The sequence below is a fragment of the Hemibagrus wyckioides genome, linkage group LG19 (genome assembly GCF_019097595.1).
Source record: "Hemibagrus wyckioides isolate EC202008001 linkage group LG19, SWU_Hwy_1.0, whole genome shotgun sequence".
In the NCBI taxonomy this organism is placed as follows: Eukaryota; Metazoa; Chordata; class Actinopteri; order Siluriformes; family Bagridae; genus Hemibagrus; species Hemibagrus wyckioides.
In genome coordinates, this window is record NC_080728.1 from 1,287,801 (window position 1) to 1,309,497 (window position 21,697).

At 41.1% G+C, this 21,697-nt stretch overlaps 1 protein-coding gene across 1 annotated transcript; it reads left to right on the top strand.

Annotated features, from left to right (window-relative positions):
* On the top strand, positions 1-21,144 carry slco1c1 (solute carrier organic anion transporter family, member 1C1). The gene is made up of 16 exons (XM_058416887.1): positions 1-232; positions 318-551; positions 7,063-7,205; positions 8,182-8,323; positions 10,865-10,997; positions 14,772-14,893; positions 14,982-15,128; positions 15,454-15,552; positions 15,742-15,987; positions 16,081-16,245; positions 18,631-18,826; positions 19,291-19,456; positions 20,009-20,178; positions 20,259-20,323; positions 20,408-20,525; positions 20,623-21,144. Exons 3-16 carry the CDS (start codon positions 7,077-7,079, stop codon positions 20,846-20,848), a joined length of 2,124 nt encoding a protein of 707 aa, XP_058272870.1. The 5' UTR covers positions 1-232; positions 318-551; positions 7,063-7,076; the 3' UTR covers positions 20,849-21,144.
* The last annotated feature ends 553 nt before the right edge of the window (positions 21,145-21,697 follow it).

The window sequence follows — 21,697 nt, forward strand, 5'->3', positions numbered from 1 at the left end:
CTTACACACTGTCCCCTGTTACAACTGACCCCAGTCTCCCCTGGTGAAAAGGTTTAACAGCATTACTTCTCAGACCAGGAGTAAACATGAGATTTAAACCATTCTGTGGCTGAACTGGGAAACATCTCCAGAGCACCTCAGCAGATCTGTCTGTCTGTCTGTCTGCAGGCTAAGAGCTCGAGCCAATTCATCGGGAATCTTGCGAACACGGTGGAAGCTGTTTCTCAGGAAGGTTAGGGGGAGCTGGCGCAAAAGATTACTCTCTTCACAACACGACTGCGCTTTTCTCTCTCTCTCTCACTCTCTCTCTCTCTCAGAGAAAAACACGGGATGTGACTCGGACTCGGAATACAAGCCTTTCATCCTCCAAGCTTATGGGAAGTTTCTTTCAAGCCCGTGGCATCTGCTGCGCGTGAGCTTTTCATGTCCACTGGAGACCAGCCCGTTCTGTAGCGTCGGGAAAAGTCTCGGGTTTTTACTCCTGATTTTTTATATAACACACCGGAGAGGACGGAGAGAGCAGAGCTTTGATTTGCGTAAACTCCGATTTTGTGAGTATTACCGCTGGTTTATTAGACCTCACTAATAATGAATGGTGTTGAAATTGTGGATTATGATCAGAGAGCACAGTCTGATCTAAAAGCCCGTGTCTGTTACAGCGGGGATTAGTTTGTTGTGCTGGACACATGACACACATGAGACAGGACACTGCGCATTTAACGCGTTCAAACAAGTGCCACGAAATCCAGGCGCGTGCACACCACCTTTCCACAGGGTCTTTAATGTTATTATCTAGTCACTGCTCATCTTCAATCACCAACAAACGGCATCCTGGGCATTTAAATTCAGGTCATGTCATGCTTTAATACATAACATGCATCCTGTAGCAGGAGCCTGGATAAATATAAAGCCTTTATGTGTTTATTTGTGTCTCTGTGTTTGAGTCCAAGCTCTGGGTCTGGCCTAGAAAAGAAGAAAAGGCTCATTAGAAGACATGAGCATGTGATGGACTGAGAGGTTGTCATGACTGCTGCCTGTTACCTTCACACAGGGTTCTAGAGTCAGGGAACATTCACAGGGTTCCACAGACAGAAAACATCCACAAGTTTCTACACTCAGGGAACATTCACCATGTTCTACAGAGAGAAAACATTCACCAGGTTCTACAGACAGAAAACATTCACCAGGTTCTACAGAGAGAAAACATTCACCAGGTTCTACAGACAGAAAACATTCACCAGGTTCTACAGAGAGAAAACATTCACCAGGTTCTACAGACAGAAAACATTCACCAGGTTCTACAGAGAGAAAACATTCACCAGGTTCTACAGACAGAAAACATTCACCAGGTTCTACAGAGAGAAAACATTCACCAGGTTCTACAGAGAGAAAACACTGACCAGGTTCTACAGAGAGAAAACATTCACCAGGTTCTACAGAGAGAAAACATTCACCAGGTTCTACAGAGAGAAAACATTCACCAGGTTCTACAGAGAGAAAACATTCACCAGGTTCTACAGAGAGAAAACACTGACCAGGTTCTACAGACAGAAAACACTGACCAGGTTCTACAGAGAGAAAACATTCACCAGGTTCTACAGAGAGAAAACATTCACCAGGTTCTACAGAGAGAAAACACTGACCAGGTTCTACAGAGAGAAAACATTCACCAGGTTCTACAGAGAGAAAACATTCACCAGGTTCTACAGAGAGAAAACATTCACCAGGTTCTACAGAGAGAAAACATTCACCAGGTTCTACAGAGAGAAAACATTCACCAGGTTCTACAGACAGAAAACATTCACCAGGTTCTACAGAGAGAAAACATTCACCAGGTTCTACAGAGAGAAAACATTCACCAGGTTCTACAGAGAGAAAACATTCACCAGGTTCTACAGAGAGAAAACACTGACCAGGTTCTACAGAGAGAAAACATTCACCAGGTTCTACAGACAGAAAACATTCACCAGGTTCTACAGAGAGAAAACATTCACCAGGTTCTACAGAGAGAAAACATTCACCAGGTTCTACAGACAGAAAACATTCACCAGGTTCTACAGAGAGAAAACATTCACCAGGTTCTACAGACAGAAAAAATTCACCAGGTTCTACAGACAGAAAACATTCACCAGGTTCTACAGAGAGAAAACATTCACCAGGTTCTACAGAGAGAAAACACTGACCAGGTTCTACAGAGAGAAAACATTCACCAGGTTCTACAGAGAGAAAACATTCACCAGGTTCTACAGAGAGAAAACACTGACCAGGTTCTACAGAGAGAAAACACTGACCAGGTTCTACAGAGAGAAAACACTGACCAGGTTCTACAGAGAGAAAACATTCACCAGGTTCTACAGAGAGAAAACACTGACCAGGTTCTACAGAGAGAAAACACTGACCAGGTTCTACAGACAGAAAACATTCACCAGGTTCTACAGAGAGAAAACACTGACCAGGTTCTACAGAGAGAAAACACTGACCAGGTTCTACAGAGAGAAAACATTCACCAGGTTCTACAGAGAGAAAACATTCACCAGGTTCTACAGAGAGAAAACACTGACCAGGTTCTACAGAGAGAAAACATTCACCAGGTTCTACAGAGAGAAAACATTCACCAGGTTCTACAGAGAGAAAACACTGACCAGGTTCTACAGAGAGAAAACATTCACCAGGTTCTACAGAGAGAAAACATTCACCAGGTTCTACAGAGAGAAAACACTGACCAGGTTCTACAGAGAGAAAACACTGACCAGGTTCTACAGAGAGAAAACATTCACCAGGTTCTACAGAGAGAAAACACTGACCAGGTTCTACAGAGACAAAACACTGACCAGGTTCTACAGAGAGAAAACACTGACCAGGTTCTACAGAGAGAAAACACTGACCAGGTTCTACAGAGAGAAAACATTCACCAGGTTCTACAGACAGAAAACATTCACCAGGTTCTACAGAGAGAAAACATTCACCAGGTTCTACAGACAGAAAACATTCACCAGGTTCTACAGAGAGAAAACATTCACCAGGTTCTACAGACAGAAAACATTCACCAGGTTCTACAGAGAGAAAACATTCACCAGGTTCTACAGAGAGAAAACATTCACCAGGTTCTACAGAGAGAAAACATTCACCAGGTTCTACAGAGAGAAAACACTGACCAGGTTCTACAGAGAGAAAACATTCACCAGGTTCTACAGAGAGAAAACACTGACCAGGTTCTACAGAGAGAAAACATTCACCAGGTTCTACAGAGAGAAAACACTGACCAGGTTCTACAGAGAGAAAACACTGACCAGGTTCTACAGACAGAAAACATTCACCAGGTTCTACAGAGAGAAAACACTGACCAGGTTCTACAGAGAGAAAACATTCACCAGGTTCTACAGAGAGAAAACATTGACCAGGTTCTACAGAGAGAAAACATTCACCAGATTCTACAGAGAGAAAACACTGACCAGGTTCTACAGACAGAAAACACTGACCAGGTTCTACAGACAGAAAACATTCACCAGATTCTACAGACAGAAAACATTCACCAGGTTCTACAGAGAGAAAACATTCACCAGGTTCTACAGAGAGAAAACATTCACCAGGTTCTACAGAGAGAAAACATTCACCAGGTTCTACAGACAGAAAACATTCACCAGGTTCTACAGACAGAAAACATTCACCAGGTTCTACAGAGAGAAAACATTCACCAGGTTCTACAGAGAGAAAACATTCACCAGGTTCTACAGAGAGAAAACATTCACCAGGTTCTACAGACAGAAAACATTCACCAGGTTCTACAGACAGAAAACATTCACCAGGTTCTACAGAAAGAAAACATTCACCAGGTTCTACAGAGAGAAAACATTCACCAGGTTCTACAGAGAGAAAACATTCACCAGGTTCTACAGACAGAAAACATTCACCAGGTTCTACAGAGAGAAAACATTCACCAGGTTCTACAGAGAGAAAACATTCACCAGGTTCTACAGAGAGAAAACATTCACCAGGTTCTACAGAGAGAAAACACTGACCAGGTTCTACAGACAGAAAACATTCACCAGGTTCTACAGAAAGAAAACACTGACCAGGTTCTACAGAGAGAAAACATTCACCAGGTTCTACAGAGAGAAAACACTGACCAGGTTCTACAGACAGAAAACATTCACCAGGTTCTACAGAAAGAAAACACTGACCAGGTTCTACAGAGAGAAAACATTCACCAGGTTCTACAGACAGAAAACATTCACCAGGTTCTACAGAAAGAAAACACTGACCAGGTTCTACAGACAGAAAACATTCACCAGGTTCTACAGACAGAAAACATTCACCAGGTTCTACAGAGAGAAAACATTCACCAGGTTCTACAGAGAGAAAACATTCACCAGGTTCTACAGAGAGAAAACACTGTCCAGGTTCTACAGACAGAAAACATTCACCAGGTTCTACAGACAGAAAACATTCACCAGGTTCTACAGACAGAAAACATTCACCAGGTTCTACAGAGAGAAAACATTCACCAGGTTCTACAGAAAGAAAACACTGTCCAGGTTCTACAGACAGAAAACATTCACCAGGTTCTACAGACAGAAAACATTCACCAGGTTCTACAGAGAGAAAACATTCACCAGGTTCTACAGAGAGAAAACATTCACCAGGTTCTACATAGAGAAAACATTCACCAGGTTCTACAGAGAGAAAACACTGACCAGGTTCTACAGACAGAAAACACTGACCAGGTTCTACAGACAGAAAACATTCACCAGGTTCTACAGACAGAAAACATTCACCAGGTTCTACAGAGAGAAAACACTGACCAGGTTCTACAGAAAGAAAACATTCACCAGGTTCTACAGACAGAAAACATTCACCAGGTTCTACAGACAGAAAACATTCACCAGGTTCTACAGAAAGAAAACACTGACCAGGTTCTACAGACAGAAAACATTGACCAGGTTCTACAGAAAGAAAACACTGACCAGGTTCTACAGAAAGAAAACACTGACCAGGTTCTACAGACAGAAAACACTGACCAGGTTCTACAGAAAGAAAACACTGACCAGGTTCTACAGAGAGAAAACACTGACCAGGTTCTACAGACAGAAAACATTGACCAGGTTCTACAGAAAGAAAACACTGACCAGGTTCTACAGACAGAAAACATTGACCAGGTTCTACAGAAAGAAAACACTGACCAGGTTCTACAGAGAGAAAACATTCACCAGGTTCTACAGACAGAAAACATTCACCAGGTTCTACAGAAAGAAAACACTGACCAGGTTCTACAGACAGAAAACATTGACCAGGTTCTACAGACAGAAAACATTGACCAGGTTCTACAGAGAGAAAACATTCACCAGGTTCTACAGACAGAAAACATTCACCAGGTTCTACAGAGAGAAAACATTCACCAGGTTCTACAGAGAGAAAACATTCACCAGGTTCTACATAGAGAAAACATTCACCAGGTTCTACAGAGAGAAAACACTGACCAGGTTCTACAGACAGAAAACACTGACCAGGTTCTACAGACAGAAAACATTCACCAGGTTCTACAGACAGAAAACATTCACCAGGTTCTACAGACAGAAAACACTGACCAGGTTCTACAGACAGAAAACACTGACCAGGTTCTACAGACAGAAAACATTCACCAGGTTCTACAGACAGAAAACACTGACCAGGTTCTACAGACAGAAAACACTGACCAGGTTCTACAGACAGAAAACATTCACCAGGTTCTACAGACAGAAAACACTGACCAGGTTCAACAGACAGAAAACATTCTAGAAAAGAAGAAAAGGCTCATTAGAAGACATGAGCATGTGATGGACTGAGAGGTTGTCACGACTGCTGCCTGTTACCTTCACACAGGGTTCTAAAGTCAGGGAACTGACCAGGTTCTACAGAGAGAAAACATTCACAAGGTTCCACAGACAGAAAACATCCACAAGTTTCTACACTTAAGGAACATTGACCAGGTTCTACAGACAGAAAACATTGACCAGGTTCTACGGACAGAAAACATTGACCAGGTTCTACGGACAGAAAACATTGACCAGGTTCTACGGACAGAAAACATTCACCAGGTTCTACAGACAGAAAACATTGACCAGGTTCTACAGACAGAAAACATTGACCAGGTTCTACAGACAGAAAACATTCACCAGGTTCTACAGACAGAAAACATTCACCAGGTTCTACAGACAGAAAACATTCACCAGGTTCTACAGACAGAAAACATTCACCAGGTTCTACAGACAGAAAACATTCACCAGGTTCTACAGATAGAAAACATTCACCAGGTTCTACAGACAGAAAACATTCACCAGGTTCTACAGAGAGAAAACACTGACCTAACATTTTCCACGGTTCAAATCTGGTCACATAGCTGATCACATGACTTGTCATGAAATTAAGTATGTAATCTGAATTATTCACCCCAGCAGTGTAGAGAAGAAAAGCCTTTGTTTTTTTTGGACTCTAATACTCCAAACCTGCTTCCATGAGGAATATTTTAATGTATGTTTTTGACTTCAATTTGAAAAGTGAAAAATTCAGAAAGTATAAAACAAAAAAAACAATAAGGTAAACTATTTATATTTTTTGTGTATTCTTTTATTGAGCAAAGATAAATTTCAAATGATATAAGGGACTATAAAGTAAATATATCTAAAATAACTTGATGTTAGTCCTTTGTTTAACACACAGCAGTGTTTTTAAAGCCTTTGCATACCCTGGGAACATTTCCAGTGCCCTTTTAGCCAACAAGTGGTGTATTGTTTGGTTAGAGCGATATGCCAAACCAGTAATCTACGTGGAAATTAAGAACTATGTCTTTGTTTCCTTGATAATAAAGAATCTGAGGAGTTTTTTTAGCCATAACTGTTTTCTTTTAGCTAAAACCAGTGGCGCATCCGGCTAAAATGTGCTCCTCACGCTGGAGATTAGCTACGTTCTGTTTTTAGGTCTGAAGGAAGTCCTTTGCAAGCTTCTTTTATAATTTTATGTAACCACATTCTAAATGCTTTTCTGTTAGTAATAACTGGAATAAAAGTTTCTGTTACGTTCCTGCAGGGTTGACTGCATCGATGGCGAGAAATTTCATTAGGGAAAATGGAACTTTTTTGAGGAGGATGGACCCACCGAGGAAAGCCACTTGGTCACCAGACAATGGGATTACGTTGAGACGGCAGCGCTCGTGCTGTTCCGGCCTGAAAGTAAGGCCGAGTTTTTCCTAGAACAATAAATTCCACAACAAATTACTTAGTGTGTCGGGCGGCGGAGGTGTGTTTTATTTGCTCACGGTTAGAACGTGATTGGCTATTGACGTCAGTAAATCAAAACAAGATTTAGCTGCAGTTTGTGGAGAAATCCTTCTTTGAAGTGCTTAATCCTCTGAACAAAGAAGGGTTTCAGACTATGCTCCTGACCATATGGGTACCGGTGATTGAAACAGGAAATCAGTCATACTCAGTCAGTCAATTTGTTGGTCCTACTGTACATTTCTGTGAAGAAAAGAGCAGCCTTCTCTTATAAGCTTGGAGATATTTCATACTTGTATTTCATAATCCTACATCCATTCTGAGTCGTGTATGTTTGCATTGGTTATCTTGTTAAAAGACAGACTGGAACTTTAACCTGGAAGAGCTAAACATCCAGATCAAATGAATGCAATACTTTCTTCACAAGAGTTTTGGATCATAAACTTCAGCTTGTTAATGTGAAATAAAATTTCAAGCAATGTATTTTCACATTTCAGCTGATAATAGACCAATTTCCTATGTTTATTAGGGATACCATGAAATTTATGGCCTCTCAGACAAAATTTGGTTAAAAAAACAGAATTTTCAGTTTAGACTGAAAAGTTTAGACTGAAAAAGATTCATTAGGCTTAAAATAAACATTCAAATCTAACACAATTCATTCTAATGGTCATTAGAAGACTACCAGTCCAAGTAATGAAAGGAGGAGGTCTAAATATTAAAATGTACAATGTTTAAGGTAATTATTAATGTCATTCTTCCTCACCGAATTTGGTGGTCAAAGCCTGCTGCTGCTCACTGACCAGTAGTTCCTGCATATACGGATTTAGTAGTTAAATCAGAAGAATGAATGAACGTGATGCATATTCTGCATTCAAAGTAGCACTCTAGTACATGATTCAAATTAAAACCTACGTCTCTTTCATTCCAGATGTTCCTTGTAGCTTTGTCCTTTGCATACTTTTCAAAGGCTTTATCTGGGAGCTATATGAAAAGCACAATAACTCAGCTGGAGCGGCGCTTTGACATCCCCAGTTACTTAATAGGCATCATTGATGGCAGCTTTGAAATAGGTAAGAGCAATATCATCATGCGTGTGGATTTCAGTCCAGTCTGAGAATTTTTTAAAATGGAACTAACAGCCTTTCATGGCTTCATCGGTATTCTTTGTGCCAGATTAGCTTTTAGGGAAATTAACCAATGTTAGCTTGGATTTCATGTTTTCTATATAATAAGTAAGTAATCTAATCTCAGGCTCCTTTGGAGATCTTAATAAGTTGCACTAACCACACACATTGTTCCAACAGCTTCCATTTTCATAGGATTTTTGCCGTTAGAACAAGGCATAGCTATCCTGTCAAATGTCTGCTTTTCTCAGGTCCTAAGTTCTAAGGTTTAAGTACATAATAATGACAATTTATTTCATCCTTCCTAACCACCAGGGTCAGTGAGAATCACCAGGATAACTTCTGTGTGTGTGTGTGTGTGTGTGTGTGTGTGTGTGTGTGCACAGTGACCTATAACACAGTATCAAAAGAAGATATAGTATGACACAGTATTCCAGGAAGCCCTGGATATGGGTGTGCAGATTTCAGAATCACACAATAAACAAAACATCCTGATACTGAGATCCAACAATAACAAGGTGGACATCTTAGGCTAGGATAGTCATGCTCTCAAAAGTAGACCCTACCCTTACTTCCTTATTTAGAAGAATAGCTGGTTTCTTCAAATCTGATTTCTTATAGATTCCTCCCATTTCTTATGCCAAATTAGTTAGATGTAGTTCAAGCTACAAGTAAAAACTTCCTGAAACAACAAGGGGAAGAAACCTCAGAAAAAAAGATCTGAGTGACACCAGATAGTGTGATTGTAAATAATAATCCCTGCTGTAGCTGTATACCTGGAAGGCCCTAGGTTGCAGCTTACTGAAAAGGCTTTTCTAAAAATAATGTGGGCAATAATAAAATATCCCCATTGAAGAGATGCTCTTCTCTTACAGGTCGAGGAGCAATGTGTGGTCATAGGTCTCAGTGTATTATCAGAACACATCATTTACCAGGAAATGAAAGCCAGGTTGGAACTTTATGGAATGGCCACAAGGCCATAAGGTGACTGGCAAGATACTGCTTTTGCTGGTAGCCAGACCAAAATCTTGTGGTTCCTTTCCCAAGCAGGTCTGCCATGCTGAATGAACAAAGGGATTTTCTGTGTCTGGCTCCTCAGAATGAATCGCCAATTTAGGATTGCAGAACAGAAAGTGTTCCAGCATGCATGTCCCTAGTTCCTGGATCTTGCATGATCTGTGTGCACTACATTCCCTAAAGCTGGTGCATTCTTCTATCCTTAAAACACTAACATTTCTCTAGGCACCACAGCATCTTTTTGGGGGCCTCATGCCCTCTCCCTTGTATGGGTATTGTCTCAAAACCTACACAGAAATTTGAACTAAAATGCTTGTCTCTTAAAACTGCTTTTAGGTTAATGATGACTTTGGCAAAAAGAATGAAAAAAATTACAAAGCCTAAGGTCATATTATGCAATTTTATGAAACAATTGATTTTCAGTTGAATTTAAGGCAGCTCTACAGAATGTTCCTCGCCGTACCTCGTATGGTACCCTGTACCGCAGAGGTTCTTAAATGGTTCTAGAAGTATAACATTTCCTTCAAGTGGTGTGAGGGCAACAGTCAATTCTTAACATCCTTCCAGTGTATGATCCATGTGTGTCATGATACTGTTGGTATATACACTACCAGTCAAAAGTTTGGACACACCTTTTAATTCAGTGTTTTTTGTTTAGGGATTCATTTTCTACATTCTAGAACAATCCTGGAGATTTCAAAACTATGAAATAACACACATGGACTTCAGTAATCCATATGTAATGACAACAAAAAACAGTCAGTTGTTATTTTAAGACATGAAGGTCAGGTGTTCTGGAATAGTTCTTGCAGGAACAGTATTGTCAAGTGCATTTGCAAAACCCATCAAGCCCCATGATGAAACTGGCTCACATGAAGACCATCCCAGTAAAGCAAGACCAAAACTGACCTCTGCTGCAGAGGAGAAGTTCATTTAGAGTGACCAGCCTCAGAAATCACCAATTAACATCACCTCAGATGAGAGGCGTTATGAAGGCTTTACAGAGCATCAGTAGCAGACATATCTCAATATCAACTGTTCAAAGGACATTATTGTGGATTTCAGTCGCCTTCAGCATTGTTTTACAATGTAGAAAGAAATAAACATCAAGAAAGACCATGGAATTAGAAGATGTGTCCAAACTTTTAACTGGTAGTGTACTTCTAGGTGCTTCTCACAGCCCCTGGTGGTCAGGAGAGGTACAGTAGAACAAACAACGCACAAGATTATATCCTGATGATTCTCACTGTCCCTGGTAGTTGTCCCAGACATAGAATCAAAGTTTTATACATAACTATCAGTTCCATGGTTTAGCTTTTCACAGGAATAATCATATGTTTGAAACACAAGTATGTGACTAATTGTTTGTTTTTAATGAGCAGTGTGTCTTCAGTAAAATGAAGCCCTAATGAACATGCATGGGATAAACAAGCATTTTTCTTTTCCCCTGCTTCTTGCTTTCACTGATAGGTAACTTGCTGGTTATTGCCTTTGTCAGTTACTTTGGTGCCAAGCTTCACCGACCAAAAATCATTGCCACTGGATGTCTTCTGATGTCACTGGGGACATTCCTAATTGCACTCCCTCATTTTATTATTGGACGGTAAGCTGGAAGGCTACCTTTACCTTTAGGAAGTTTTGTTGTTGCCCAGTTCATTTTGATGTTACTGTTTTTACTCCTATTCTTTACGTTGTTGTAGTTGTTGTTTGTGTTGTAGTTGTTGTTTGTGTTGTTTGTGTTGTTTCATTTTATATTATGTGATCAAGGAGTTATGGAAGGTCATATTGTATCCTGGAAAATCTCTTGTGCACATGCATGAGATCTTTACCACAAAATCATACAATAACAGAGAAATAGTACTTTCCCAAGGTAACTTCACTTCAGCTCAATTACTTTATTCTCTGATGTCCATCTGGGGACTGTATGTAGACCTGGAGCTGGCCCCTTTCAGGTGGTGGCTTCAGTTGGAACTACAGTTTTTGTTTCTTCTGCCTCTTCTCCCACTGTGATAAATGTGTCTTTCTTTCTCTGTTCTTGCACTGACTGTGACTAGCTGGCTTGGACTGCTACTGCTAACTTTGCTTGTTTGCTCACTCATGTTCTGAGCTGTAGCTTCTACAGGGTTTGGGGGATATGCTAATTCCTCTCTTGCCCTCTTGTTGACTAACACCTTTACCCTTTTTTCATCACACAACCAAGTTACTCTGTCATCTGCCTAACAGCTGTAGTAAGACTATTCTCACAGGTCAGAAACTGCTATTATGCCTCTTTGAGTCTGCAGATTCAGATATTCATATTGTGGACTATGCTATGCTTATCCCAACCTACCTTGGATCTGATAAAGCCTTTGGATCTGATAGAGACAGAGGACGATGCTTAAGTAAGGAACACAACACACACCATGCCTGTGCTAACTCAGAAACAGCAACTCAAGCTTAGACCTCAATTCTGAGGCCAACTTCATCAAATCCAGACAGTCTATAAGCAGCACCCGCCAGCTTGGGAAAACTGCACCACCAGTGAAGTACTGGCACATACCTCATGGCTGAAGATTTTGCCTGTTGGACAACAACCATGCCAGATCAATGAGCCTTATTGACCCTCACAGGAGTCACAGGGGTACAAACTCCAGATCCACTCAGAAAACATGGTCATTGTACATAAACAACAAGGGCACCAAGAAACACCCTACACTTCACAAAGAAACTCATTAAAGTGGGCTCACGTCTAGAGTCCAGCAGGGCAAAGGTAGACCTCATTAACTTGCTGTTAAGCTTGGATATCATAAATATATATTGTAAATCCTCACCAGGTAGCCGTTAGTGTAGCTGTACTGAATACAGCTTGGAGTAGCTCTCCTTCTGGTAAGACCAACAACATGACAGTCATCAGTAGCAAGCATATGACCAGGCCTGACCTACTTAATGTCTAAAGGCGGCCTTAATCCCCCTTTAAAGTTGTCAAGTAAACTTTTGGGATTGTGAATTCTGTCATAACAGAACGTGTCATCCAACCTGCCCCGTGGCTATCATGGCTAAATTAGAAGAGTGCCCATGAGTGTGATTGATTAAGGGGGTGAATACTTATCCAACCAACAAATGAATAGACCTTTGTGTAACAATAAAAAAAGCATCAAACTTTATGTACAATTTTGTTAGCATTTATAAGGTCAGATTTTTTTTTTTTCTTTACCACAAAATTAAATTAAATGTGTCATTCTTAAGAGAACATTTTTTGTTGGAATAAAGAGAAGTAGTCTTAAACAAGAAAGCAAAGTAGATTTGAAAAACATCTTTTGAGTAGAATGTAAACAGATTGTACTGAACAGGGCTCAGACATGGATCTAGGTCTGAACAACAAACACATTAAACAGTGCAAGGTCAATACACAGAGCATTGACAAGACCATAGGACATTACTAAGTATACACAATAACCAGAGTTTGAACAAACCCCATCACTCTCCCTGATGTACAGAACCTCAGGTTGAAACCATGGCTTCTCTCACTGGTTCCAACCAAGGTTATTGAGTACATGAACTTGATCAGGACTTCACTGAGGTGTTAATAGTCTTGGTACAGCCAGGGCTTTAGTGAGCTAGTCTTCCAAGACCTTTGTCTCAGGGATGGTACAATCCAACAATCCGATGGTGGATGAAAGGGTAGCTTTGATGCTTGCTGTATTTGCTGAACACCTCAAGACTATAAAGTTCTGGAATGGTCACTGCACTCAGACTTTCCACATGGATGGGTAGATATGAGAGAGATGGTTAAAGCAGGATTCATTCCAGGTCATCAGCTCATTTTGAAATCACTGGATCATGAAGTGGTTAAGTGATTGTATAATCATAAAGGAAAGCATTTTCCTGTACAACACTCCAGTCAGCATTTGGTGGGGAATTGTGCACTAGGATGTCACCCTCCCAATACACACACACACACACACACACACAATATTTGTACAACTCAGCCACTATCATGTCCATAAAGTTCCCCACTGTGCCAGTCAGTGAAGGCTGAAAAAAACATGTCTAAAGGCCATGGTATTTTAACACATATCGTAATGTGTCTGTTGTCTATCATGGGGTAACTCACTGACTCACCTGTTTGGAGGTCTGCCACAATGTTATTGCCACAATACATATTCAGGGGCATATCCAAACTTTATGTAGGAGACCAATTCAAATGATCTCCATAGACTCAATGTCAGTAGTGATGGTCAGTGAACCTGTTGCATGGACAACAAGACCTGAGAATACTGTCAGTTTGACTGGACAGGTTGATGAACTGGTTGGTGGATTGCTCATCATCCCCTCAATGCTCAACTGAATGTTGTGGAGTCAAAGGAGGTGGTGGCCCAGGAGAGTGTTCTCCCAGTGAGTTGACTGACCACTTCGAGAACTGACTTCATAAGTCATAAATTAATAACTGGTCAACAAATATATATATTTTTTAAAAAAACAGCTTCCTCTTTCTGAGCACAAAAACCAAAAAGGTTGGTTGAACTGTCATTGAAGAGAATGTTAGTCTGAAAGGAAGGAGTGAAAATCAAGAGCATTGCAAACACGTTAAAGATAATAGAATTTAATGAGTGAAAGGAATTGAGTATGAAATTATGCAAGGATGGACAGTCCAGTAAGCGGTGCTGGAGAGGAATTAAAGACCGAATCACACAACCCAAGCACTACGTACAGGCTGTCCCTCAGAACTCAACTCACAAAACAGTGTTGAGGGAAGCCACAGTGAGGCCAAAGTTCAATCTGAAGGAGTGTTCAGTCTCTGACAGTGGAGTGAAAGTGAACCTTGTAAACATTGTAAACACTGCTCAAAAAGAACCACATGAAAACAAGAGAGTGACCCCATGAAGATGTGGATTGCTGGTGTGACAGTCCAAGATCAAGCTACTGTGTTTGGGTACAAAACAAATGGAGGCATGGTTTAAACATGGTTTAAAGATAACAGTCAACAAATAGCATCCAACCAAGCTGAAGAATCTGGAGCAAACCTGCCAGGAAGAATGGGTGAAAAATAAACAGTGTACAGATCTTACCCCAACCCAACCTACCCCAACATACTTGTAGGATTTTACCCCAGCCCAACCTACCCCAACATACCCACAGCTGTTACAGTAGCAATGGGTCAGTGGTTCTTGGCTGTACTTAAAAAAAAAAAAGATAAAATGTATGCAAGTGCCTTCTGGAATCAACAAGAAATCTGATTTATTTGTTTATAAAAAGAAACACATTTCTTCCTTGGATCAAATTCACCAGTTTGGACACTGAAATTCATGTCATGCCACCAAACCTTGTGACTAATGTGCATGTCTCTAATTTATTTTGCCTACTTACCAAAAGAGCTAAACTGATTGCCTGTATTCAGATATAAGTTTGAAACATCAGTTAGATCTTCAGCGAACTCAACACATAACGTCACGCCGTGTCCAGCCAGTCCACCTAGAATGCTGTCTGTGGGGACCCACCCCTCTGCAGTGTTGAACACAGGTATACTCACCGTATCAGTGTCCGAGTGTACCGTATACATACATACACATATCTGTCTCATTGTTTATGATTTGGTTTTCTTCACCAGGTTGTGAGAATGAGTCCAGGTTATCCATGTGGATCTATGTGTTGCTGGGGAACATCCTGCGTGGAATTGGTGAAACTCCTGTACAGCCTTTGGGAATTTCATACATAGATGATCATGCTCTGGAGGAAAATGCTGCCTTCTACATTGGTATGGAATATTTAGCTTTATCTAAACAACATTATGTATAAAAAATTCCATTTGATTAAAACTAAAAAATAGATAAAATATTTTCAGGCACTTTCTAAACATGAGGCAAGAACAAGGTCAGAGAACAGGCTGTGGTCAAAGTCCAAGTACAAACATCAGAAAGATTGAGTTCTGGTCAGGTCAACAGAGAAAACATCTGAAGCCTGATCTTGGACTTGGGCCCTAGAGAGTCCTGTCTAACTGAATCTCTGATGTGATTCCAGTCAGTGGTTTTATTTGATCTGCCTATTCTCCCATAACAGTCTGTGTTTGCTGTGTGCTTCAGGGTTTGTTCAGACAATATCGGTCATCGGTCCAGTGTTTGGCTACCTGCTTGGATCTCTTTGTGCAAAGTTATATGTGGACATTGGCTTTGTCAACATGGGTGAGGAGAGGTGTTCTCACCATGATGGTGCAAACAATTAGATCATATTTCTGTATATATTTATACATCAGCTATTTGCATTTCTAATAAATATTAAGGATATATGCTTTCTCTGTATTTGCTTATGTGCATGAGTGTGCATTTGATAGCTGTGTTTTTATTTATAATGATTGTGTTTCTTTTTTATAGAGGGTATTACAATCACACCAGGAGATGCCCGCTGGGTGGGTGCATGGTGGCTGGGGTACCTGATAGCAGGCCTCATCACACTGCTGTCCGCTGTACCTCTGTGGTTCATGCCCAAGTCTCTCCCTGTATTAGAGGGTCAACTGTCCAAGTGCTCTGCTGAGCAGACCAATTTTATCAAAGACTCGCATGTGGTACACCACAAATGCCAGGCAGACAAAGCTACCAGCTTTGTAGAACTGGCCAAAGGTAGTCACCTGTCCAGCCTACTCTTTTTTTTCTGACTGTGTTGGTTTCAGATCCAAAGGTTAAGTGACTAATAGATTTCACTCTGTTTTGCAGATTTTTTGCCAACACTGAGATCACTGCTGGGGAACCCCGTCTACGTTTTGTACCTGTGTGTAACGATCATCCAGTTTAATTCTTTAATAGGCATGGTCACATATAAACCTAAATACATAGAGCAACATTATGGGCAGTCAGCATCCAAAGCCAACTTTCTGATGGGTGAGTCTATTCAGGAAATAGTACATTAACACACTGGTTACAGATAAATCATCACCAAGGTGCACATGGGGAATCCCTTCTCTATGGATGTAGCTGCTAGTGGAATTGCACTCACATCATACAAGAAATCTCTACGTTATACAACCAAAAGTATGCGTACAACTGTCCATCACACCCATATTTGGATCTTTCCCAAACTGCTGACACAAAGCACACAGTCTGAAGGTGGATGAATCGGTGCACGCTAGTTAGTTTTATAAAAAAAGAAATATATTGGTTCAGCACCAAAACTGCCTTCGTTGGGTCCATGAGCAAGACCCTAAACCTTCAACTCAGTCGTATCCTACATCAATCCTAACTTGCTTTTCTTAATGGTATCAACTAAACAAGCAAATGCACTGGGAAATGTGTTATTTTATACTATTCCAGATATATATTTCTGGGCTTATTACGACTATTTCTGGGTTTAAAGCTCTGGTGGGGCCAAGGGTTAGATGTGTGCACGTATCTTCTTAGTCACAATAACCAAATTGCCTGTTGATGATTTTAGAAACTGAAGGTTTCTAAAGACATTGGGTCTCCTGAAGAAAATAAATTCTGGTGCCTCAGTGACTGGGTCCCTGAGAGAAAAAGAGAAGAAAAGATATATGGCTAGAGATGAGAGAAGTGGGTAGGGTAAAAGACAGGAAAGGGCTAGGGAGGGTGGAAAATAGCTCAATAGCACTAAATTTATCAGGAGTCTGCAATAAACATGTTTGTTGGTTGGTTTGATTGTTCCAGTGGCACAAAACTGCAGTATAACTACAACAAAAAGATTAACAGGAAACAAAGATCAGATATTATAAACCCATTGTGTATGACAGGGAGAGGAAGACAAATGTACTATTGTGAAGGAGCTTTGAAGGGAAAGTGTTATGCAGAACCAATAGAAAACAGCAATGTGAAGGAAAAAATAGAGGAAACCTACAGAATACTTATAACAGGATTGAACTGTTATATATACTGTATATATACATGTGATAAGAGGGAAAAATAGACATGGCTGATCCAGATGGAAACAAAACCACAGAGTAGCACCTGCGAATGACGGATCCACCCCAGGCTCCTCTGTAAATCTAATAATGTGTAAATAGGGCTAATGTGATCAGGCTGGAGTTCTTAATGTTATTATTTTATGGATGAAACATGGTTGTTCTAGTACTGTGGCTACAGAACAGACTTTATTGATGCACTGTTACTGAAAACTGAGGGTTTGTTGAGATTATTTTGACAGATCTGACATAGATGGCCTCTGCTTGCTGTCTGTACATGAAAAAAAAAGGTTTTCTAAAGGTGAATGAGTTTGTCTCGATGACTGTAGCAGTCGATACACAGACGTAACAGATCTCCTTCTTTTAGTTGGTGAAAAAGTGGATGAAAGGATGAATCCTTGGAGAATGGAGAGCCTTCTGGATGTACTCATCCATGGTTTTGGTCTCCCGTTAGGAGAAAGAGAGGATAGACATGATTCCATAGAGGAATCCCGAGGACCACGTGTTGCAGGTTTAGTGGCTTTATTAACAGGAGGGAATAATAACCTCCTGGGCTTATCTGGGTTTACAAATGGAAGTGAAGAAACATGCAATGCTCTGAGTTATGTGCAAGTTCTCATCTCCAAAGCTCTTATTAAAAACAAGCACTGGTTTACTGTATGAAGTTCAGAGAGCGTTGCGGTAAACAGCTGGAGGGTTTGCCATCGTACTGGTGGACCGTAGCAGACGTGTGATAATGATTAAGGAACAGCTGGGTGAGGCAGAAAGGGTGGGTTAGGTTAAGGGTTGAGGAGGAATACAGTGAGTCGCTGGAGGTTTTTGAAGACCTCCTCTCTGGTAGAACCAAGAACCGAGTTCTGGTACATTTCCGTGGTCTGGTGGCTTGCTGTATCCAGAAGATTTTCTGCCACAGTATAGAAAACATAATCAAACACTGTTACAGAGCTGATATAAGAAGAACCTTAGTTCTGAGATCTGTATAAGACTTTTTCCCTTTATCTCCTTTAGATTAGATAAATCCATTGCCATTCCAATGGACTGATGTGAAGGCAGAAAACCTGCTGGACTCACAGGACAGGTCATATTAACCCTGTTAGTGATTGGCAGCACAGTCTACTGTCCAGTTCCAGCCTGTGTCCAGTTCCAGCCAGGCTGCTTCTGGCTCAGCATCAGATCAAACTCTTTTTATTTGATGATGATGAAAGACTGAAATGGGATACTGATGCATCAGCGAGAGACAGATGATTTGAGGATCAGAGGAAGAACTGCATGGACCATGTGTACATACTTTTATGGTGAAATTAGAGAGTCAGAGCTTTGAACTAACGTTACATAACTCTGGTCTATCTTCCAGGAATGATCAACATCCCAGCTGTTGCTTTAGGAATGTTCTCAGGAGGAGTGGTCATGAAGAAGTTTAAGTTGGGCATCATGGGAGCTGCCAAGTTTGCACTGGGAACATCTTTGTTGGGCTACTTCCTCTCGCTGTTCTTCTTCGCCTTGGGCTGTGAGAATGCGAGGGTGGCTGGTATCACCGTGTCATATGACGGGTATGTCATCTGGAAAACACTGAATGCTGTGTATGGCTCTAGCACTGATTACAGCTCAGTACACACTGATCAATTCTGATGGGTTTGTCTTATTGGATTTTTTTTGAAAAGAAAAGCTCAGTCAGTCAGTTTCCCAACACCAGGATTTACTCAGCCATGTGACAAGCTATTTTTTTTTATCTCATTAACTAAACTAGTGGTGGTATTTTTGGTGGTTGATAATTGTGTAACACTTACATCATTTTATTATTCACTCTTGTAAGCTCAGAGTCTCAGGCCCTACTGAATTGCTGGAAGAATGTGTGATATTTATTTAGTTTCCTTCACTTTAAAGCCATTGTGTAAAATGTGCTAAAGGAATATTGTGTGTGTTAATGCACTGATCAAAGCTCAGGCTACAACAATGCCGAGTGTGTACAGTGCCTGAATGATAAACTCTGTGTGTGTGTGTGTGTGCTGATCAGGTCAGAGGATATCTCCATTGAGCAGAGATCTCTCTTTGTGAGCTGTAATGCGAACTGTCAGTGCTCGGAGACCGAATGGGACCCGGTGTGCGGTGAGAACGGTCTCACGTACGTCTCGGCCTGCCTGGCTGGGTGCCGGACATCTCGAGGCTCTGGAGTGGACATGGTGAGCACTCTGGGAACATGGTATTCTTCATCAAAAACAATGGGCTGTGTTTGTTGAAATAACTCAAATCGACGCTCTTCAAAGAACAAGATAAAGTCTGTTACCTATTCTGGCATTTCATCAGAGAAAATCACTGCTGAAACCACCCTATATTACGCAACTTAAGGCTATTTATAGTACACACTGGAGTACATTTTCTTACAGTCCCTGATCTGGAACTTTAAGATAATAGAATTTTAGACAAGGCAAAATATACTGCATGAATATAGTTACTGCAGGTTAATTTGTAGCTTTAAAGATGTGGAAATAATTCAGGTTCCAAACACAGTGTGTCTGATATGTATGATTATAAATAGCATGGCTTCCTATACCAATACCTAACGTGTGTCAGGGTATAAAGTTCTGAATACTGTTAAAGGCTAGAGCAGGGATTAAAGATGAGCGTCCAGTGGATAGAAAAGTCTAGACACGCCTACAAACAGAAACGTTTAAGGAAAAACATTATCATTAGGAGGTCCAGATTCACAGTGTGTGTGTGTGTGATGTGTCCAGACATTTGAACAGTGCAGCTGTGTGTCAGGGGGAAACCTGACCGCCTCTGTGGGGCAGTGTCGACACAGGGAGAGCTGCCAGCAAGTATTCCCCTACTTCCTGGCTTTGTCCGTCATCACTTCCTTTATCATATCTCTGGGTGGAACTCCAGGATACATGCTGCTCATCAGGTAAGCTACTCTGAATAGATAAACTGAAAGAGAGTGCATTATTATATTAGAATAATATTTTGTGTTTCTTTACACTACAGGTGCATCAAGCCAGAGCTGAAGTCCCTTGCGTTAGGATTTCACACCTTAATAACACGCACTCTAGGTAGATTTATTTTAAACTGCTTTAACATTGTGATATTATGGAGTGTCGGTACACCTTTAATTCATAAAACCTGCCCTTTACCAGCCGGTATCCCAGCTCCGATATACTACGGAGCCATCATTGACACCACGTGTCTGAAATGGGGCCATAAGAAGTGTGGAGGAAAAGGAGCATGTAGAATCTACAACACCACGGCCTACAGGTAAAGGCTTCACATCACCCTGGCTGGAAAATGCCCTCTAGATGAGTTAGGGCATTGAAGGGAAGACCTCCAGTTTGACCTTTTCCTCCTCTTTCAGGATAGCGTATCTGGGGCTCACGCTGGGCCTCAGGACGGCCTCGTTCTTCCTGTGTGCACTGGGTCTGCTGGTCCTGCAGTGGCACGTGAAGAAGCAGAAGAGCAGAACGCTGCTGAACGGAAACACCGGGACAGAGCTGCAAGCACTGAGAAAAGAGGAAGTCAGCAACTCGGATCAGTCTCCACGGACCTCAGATTATGACCCTGACAGGGAGACACGCTTGTGACAATTCTGTTATTTTAGAGCATTAAAAAAAATCTACTGAACAATGTGAAGTACAGAACTCTGCTATTTTGACATTGGAATGTACATGTTTGTAGGTAAAAGAAAAATTGGGGGAAGATTTCTTTTTCTTTTTTTAAATTATCTCAATGTTAATTATGGAAAAGCTTACTTTTTAAACAGGAAAGCAAAAAGTCTTATTTTTGTCTGTATTTTTCTAAATGGAATACACCACCGTGTGTGTGTACTGGAGTGTGGTGAATTAAAATGACCTTCCTGCTTTTACTGGACAGTAATTCAGACAGTTGTGTAGGTATCTTGCTGAGTATTTGGATCATCTCTGGCTTGTGGAGATCAGTGGGTTGCTCAGTATGCGGTGAGGTTCACACTAGAGACATGATGTCTAATTATTCAGTCACAACAGTGTTAGTGTCGAGAGCGTTCAAAAACAGGTCAGCGTTTCATTCTACTGTTTCTACAGACGCTTCCTAAACTTCTGTGAAGCCATGGGTCAAAAAGAACAAGCTCAAGTCTGCTCGATTAGTGTACTTGGTATTTGGTGGAGTGTTTGTGTCAGATCTGCAGCCTGTTCAACACTTAGAAGGAGTCCTCCTAGCTGGTGAACCCAGGAGAGTAAGGCTGTGAGGTGGATCTGGAGGGTACAATCACATCAATCCCCACTAGAGCTCAGTCTGACCTTGGACCTGCCTGAGAAACTACTGTGGCCTCCAAATGTCTGAAGATGTCTAAAGATTTCCCAGGATTTATGTTCCACAAATAAAATCACATCACAGTGTGCTGCCACCCCCCCCCCACCCCACACACACACACACACACAGTACTATTATTATTG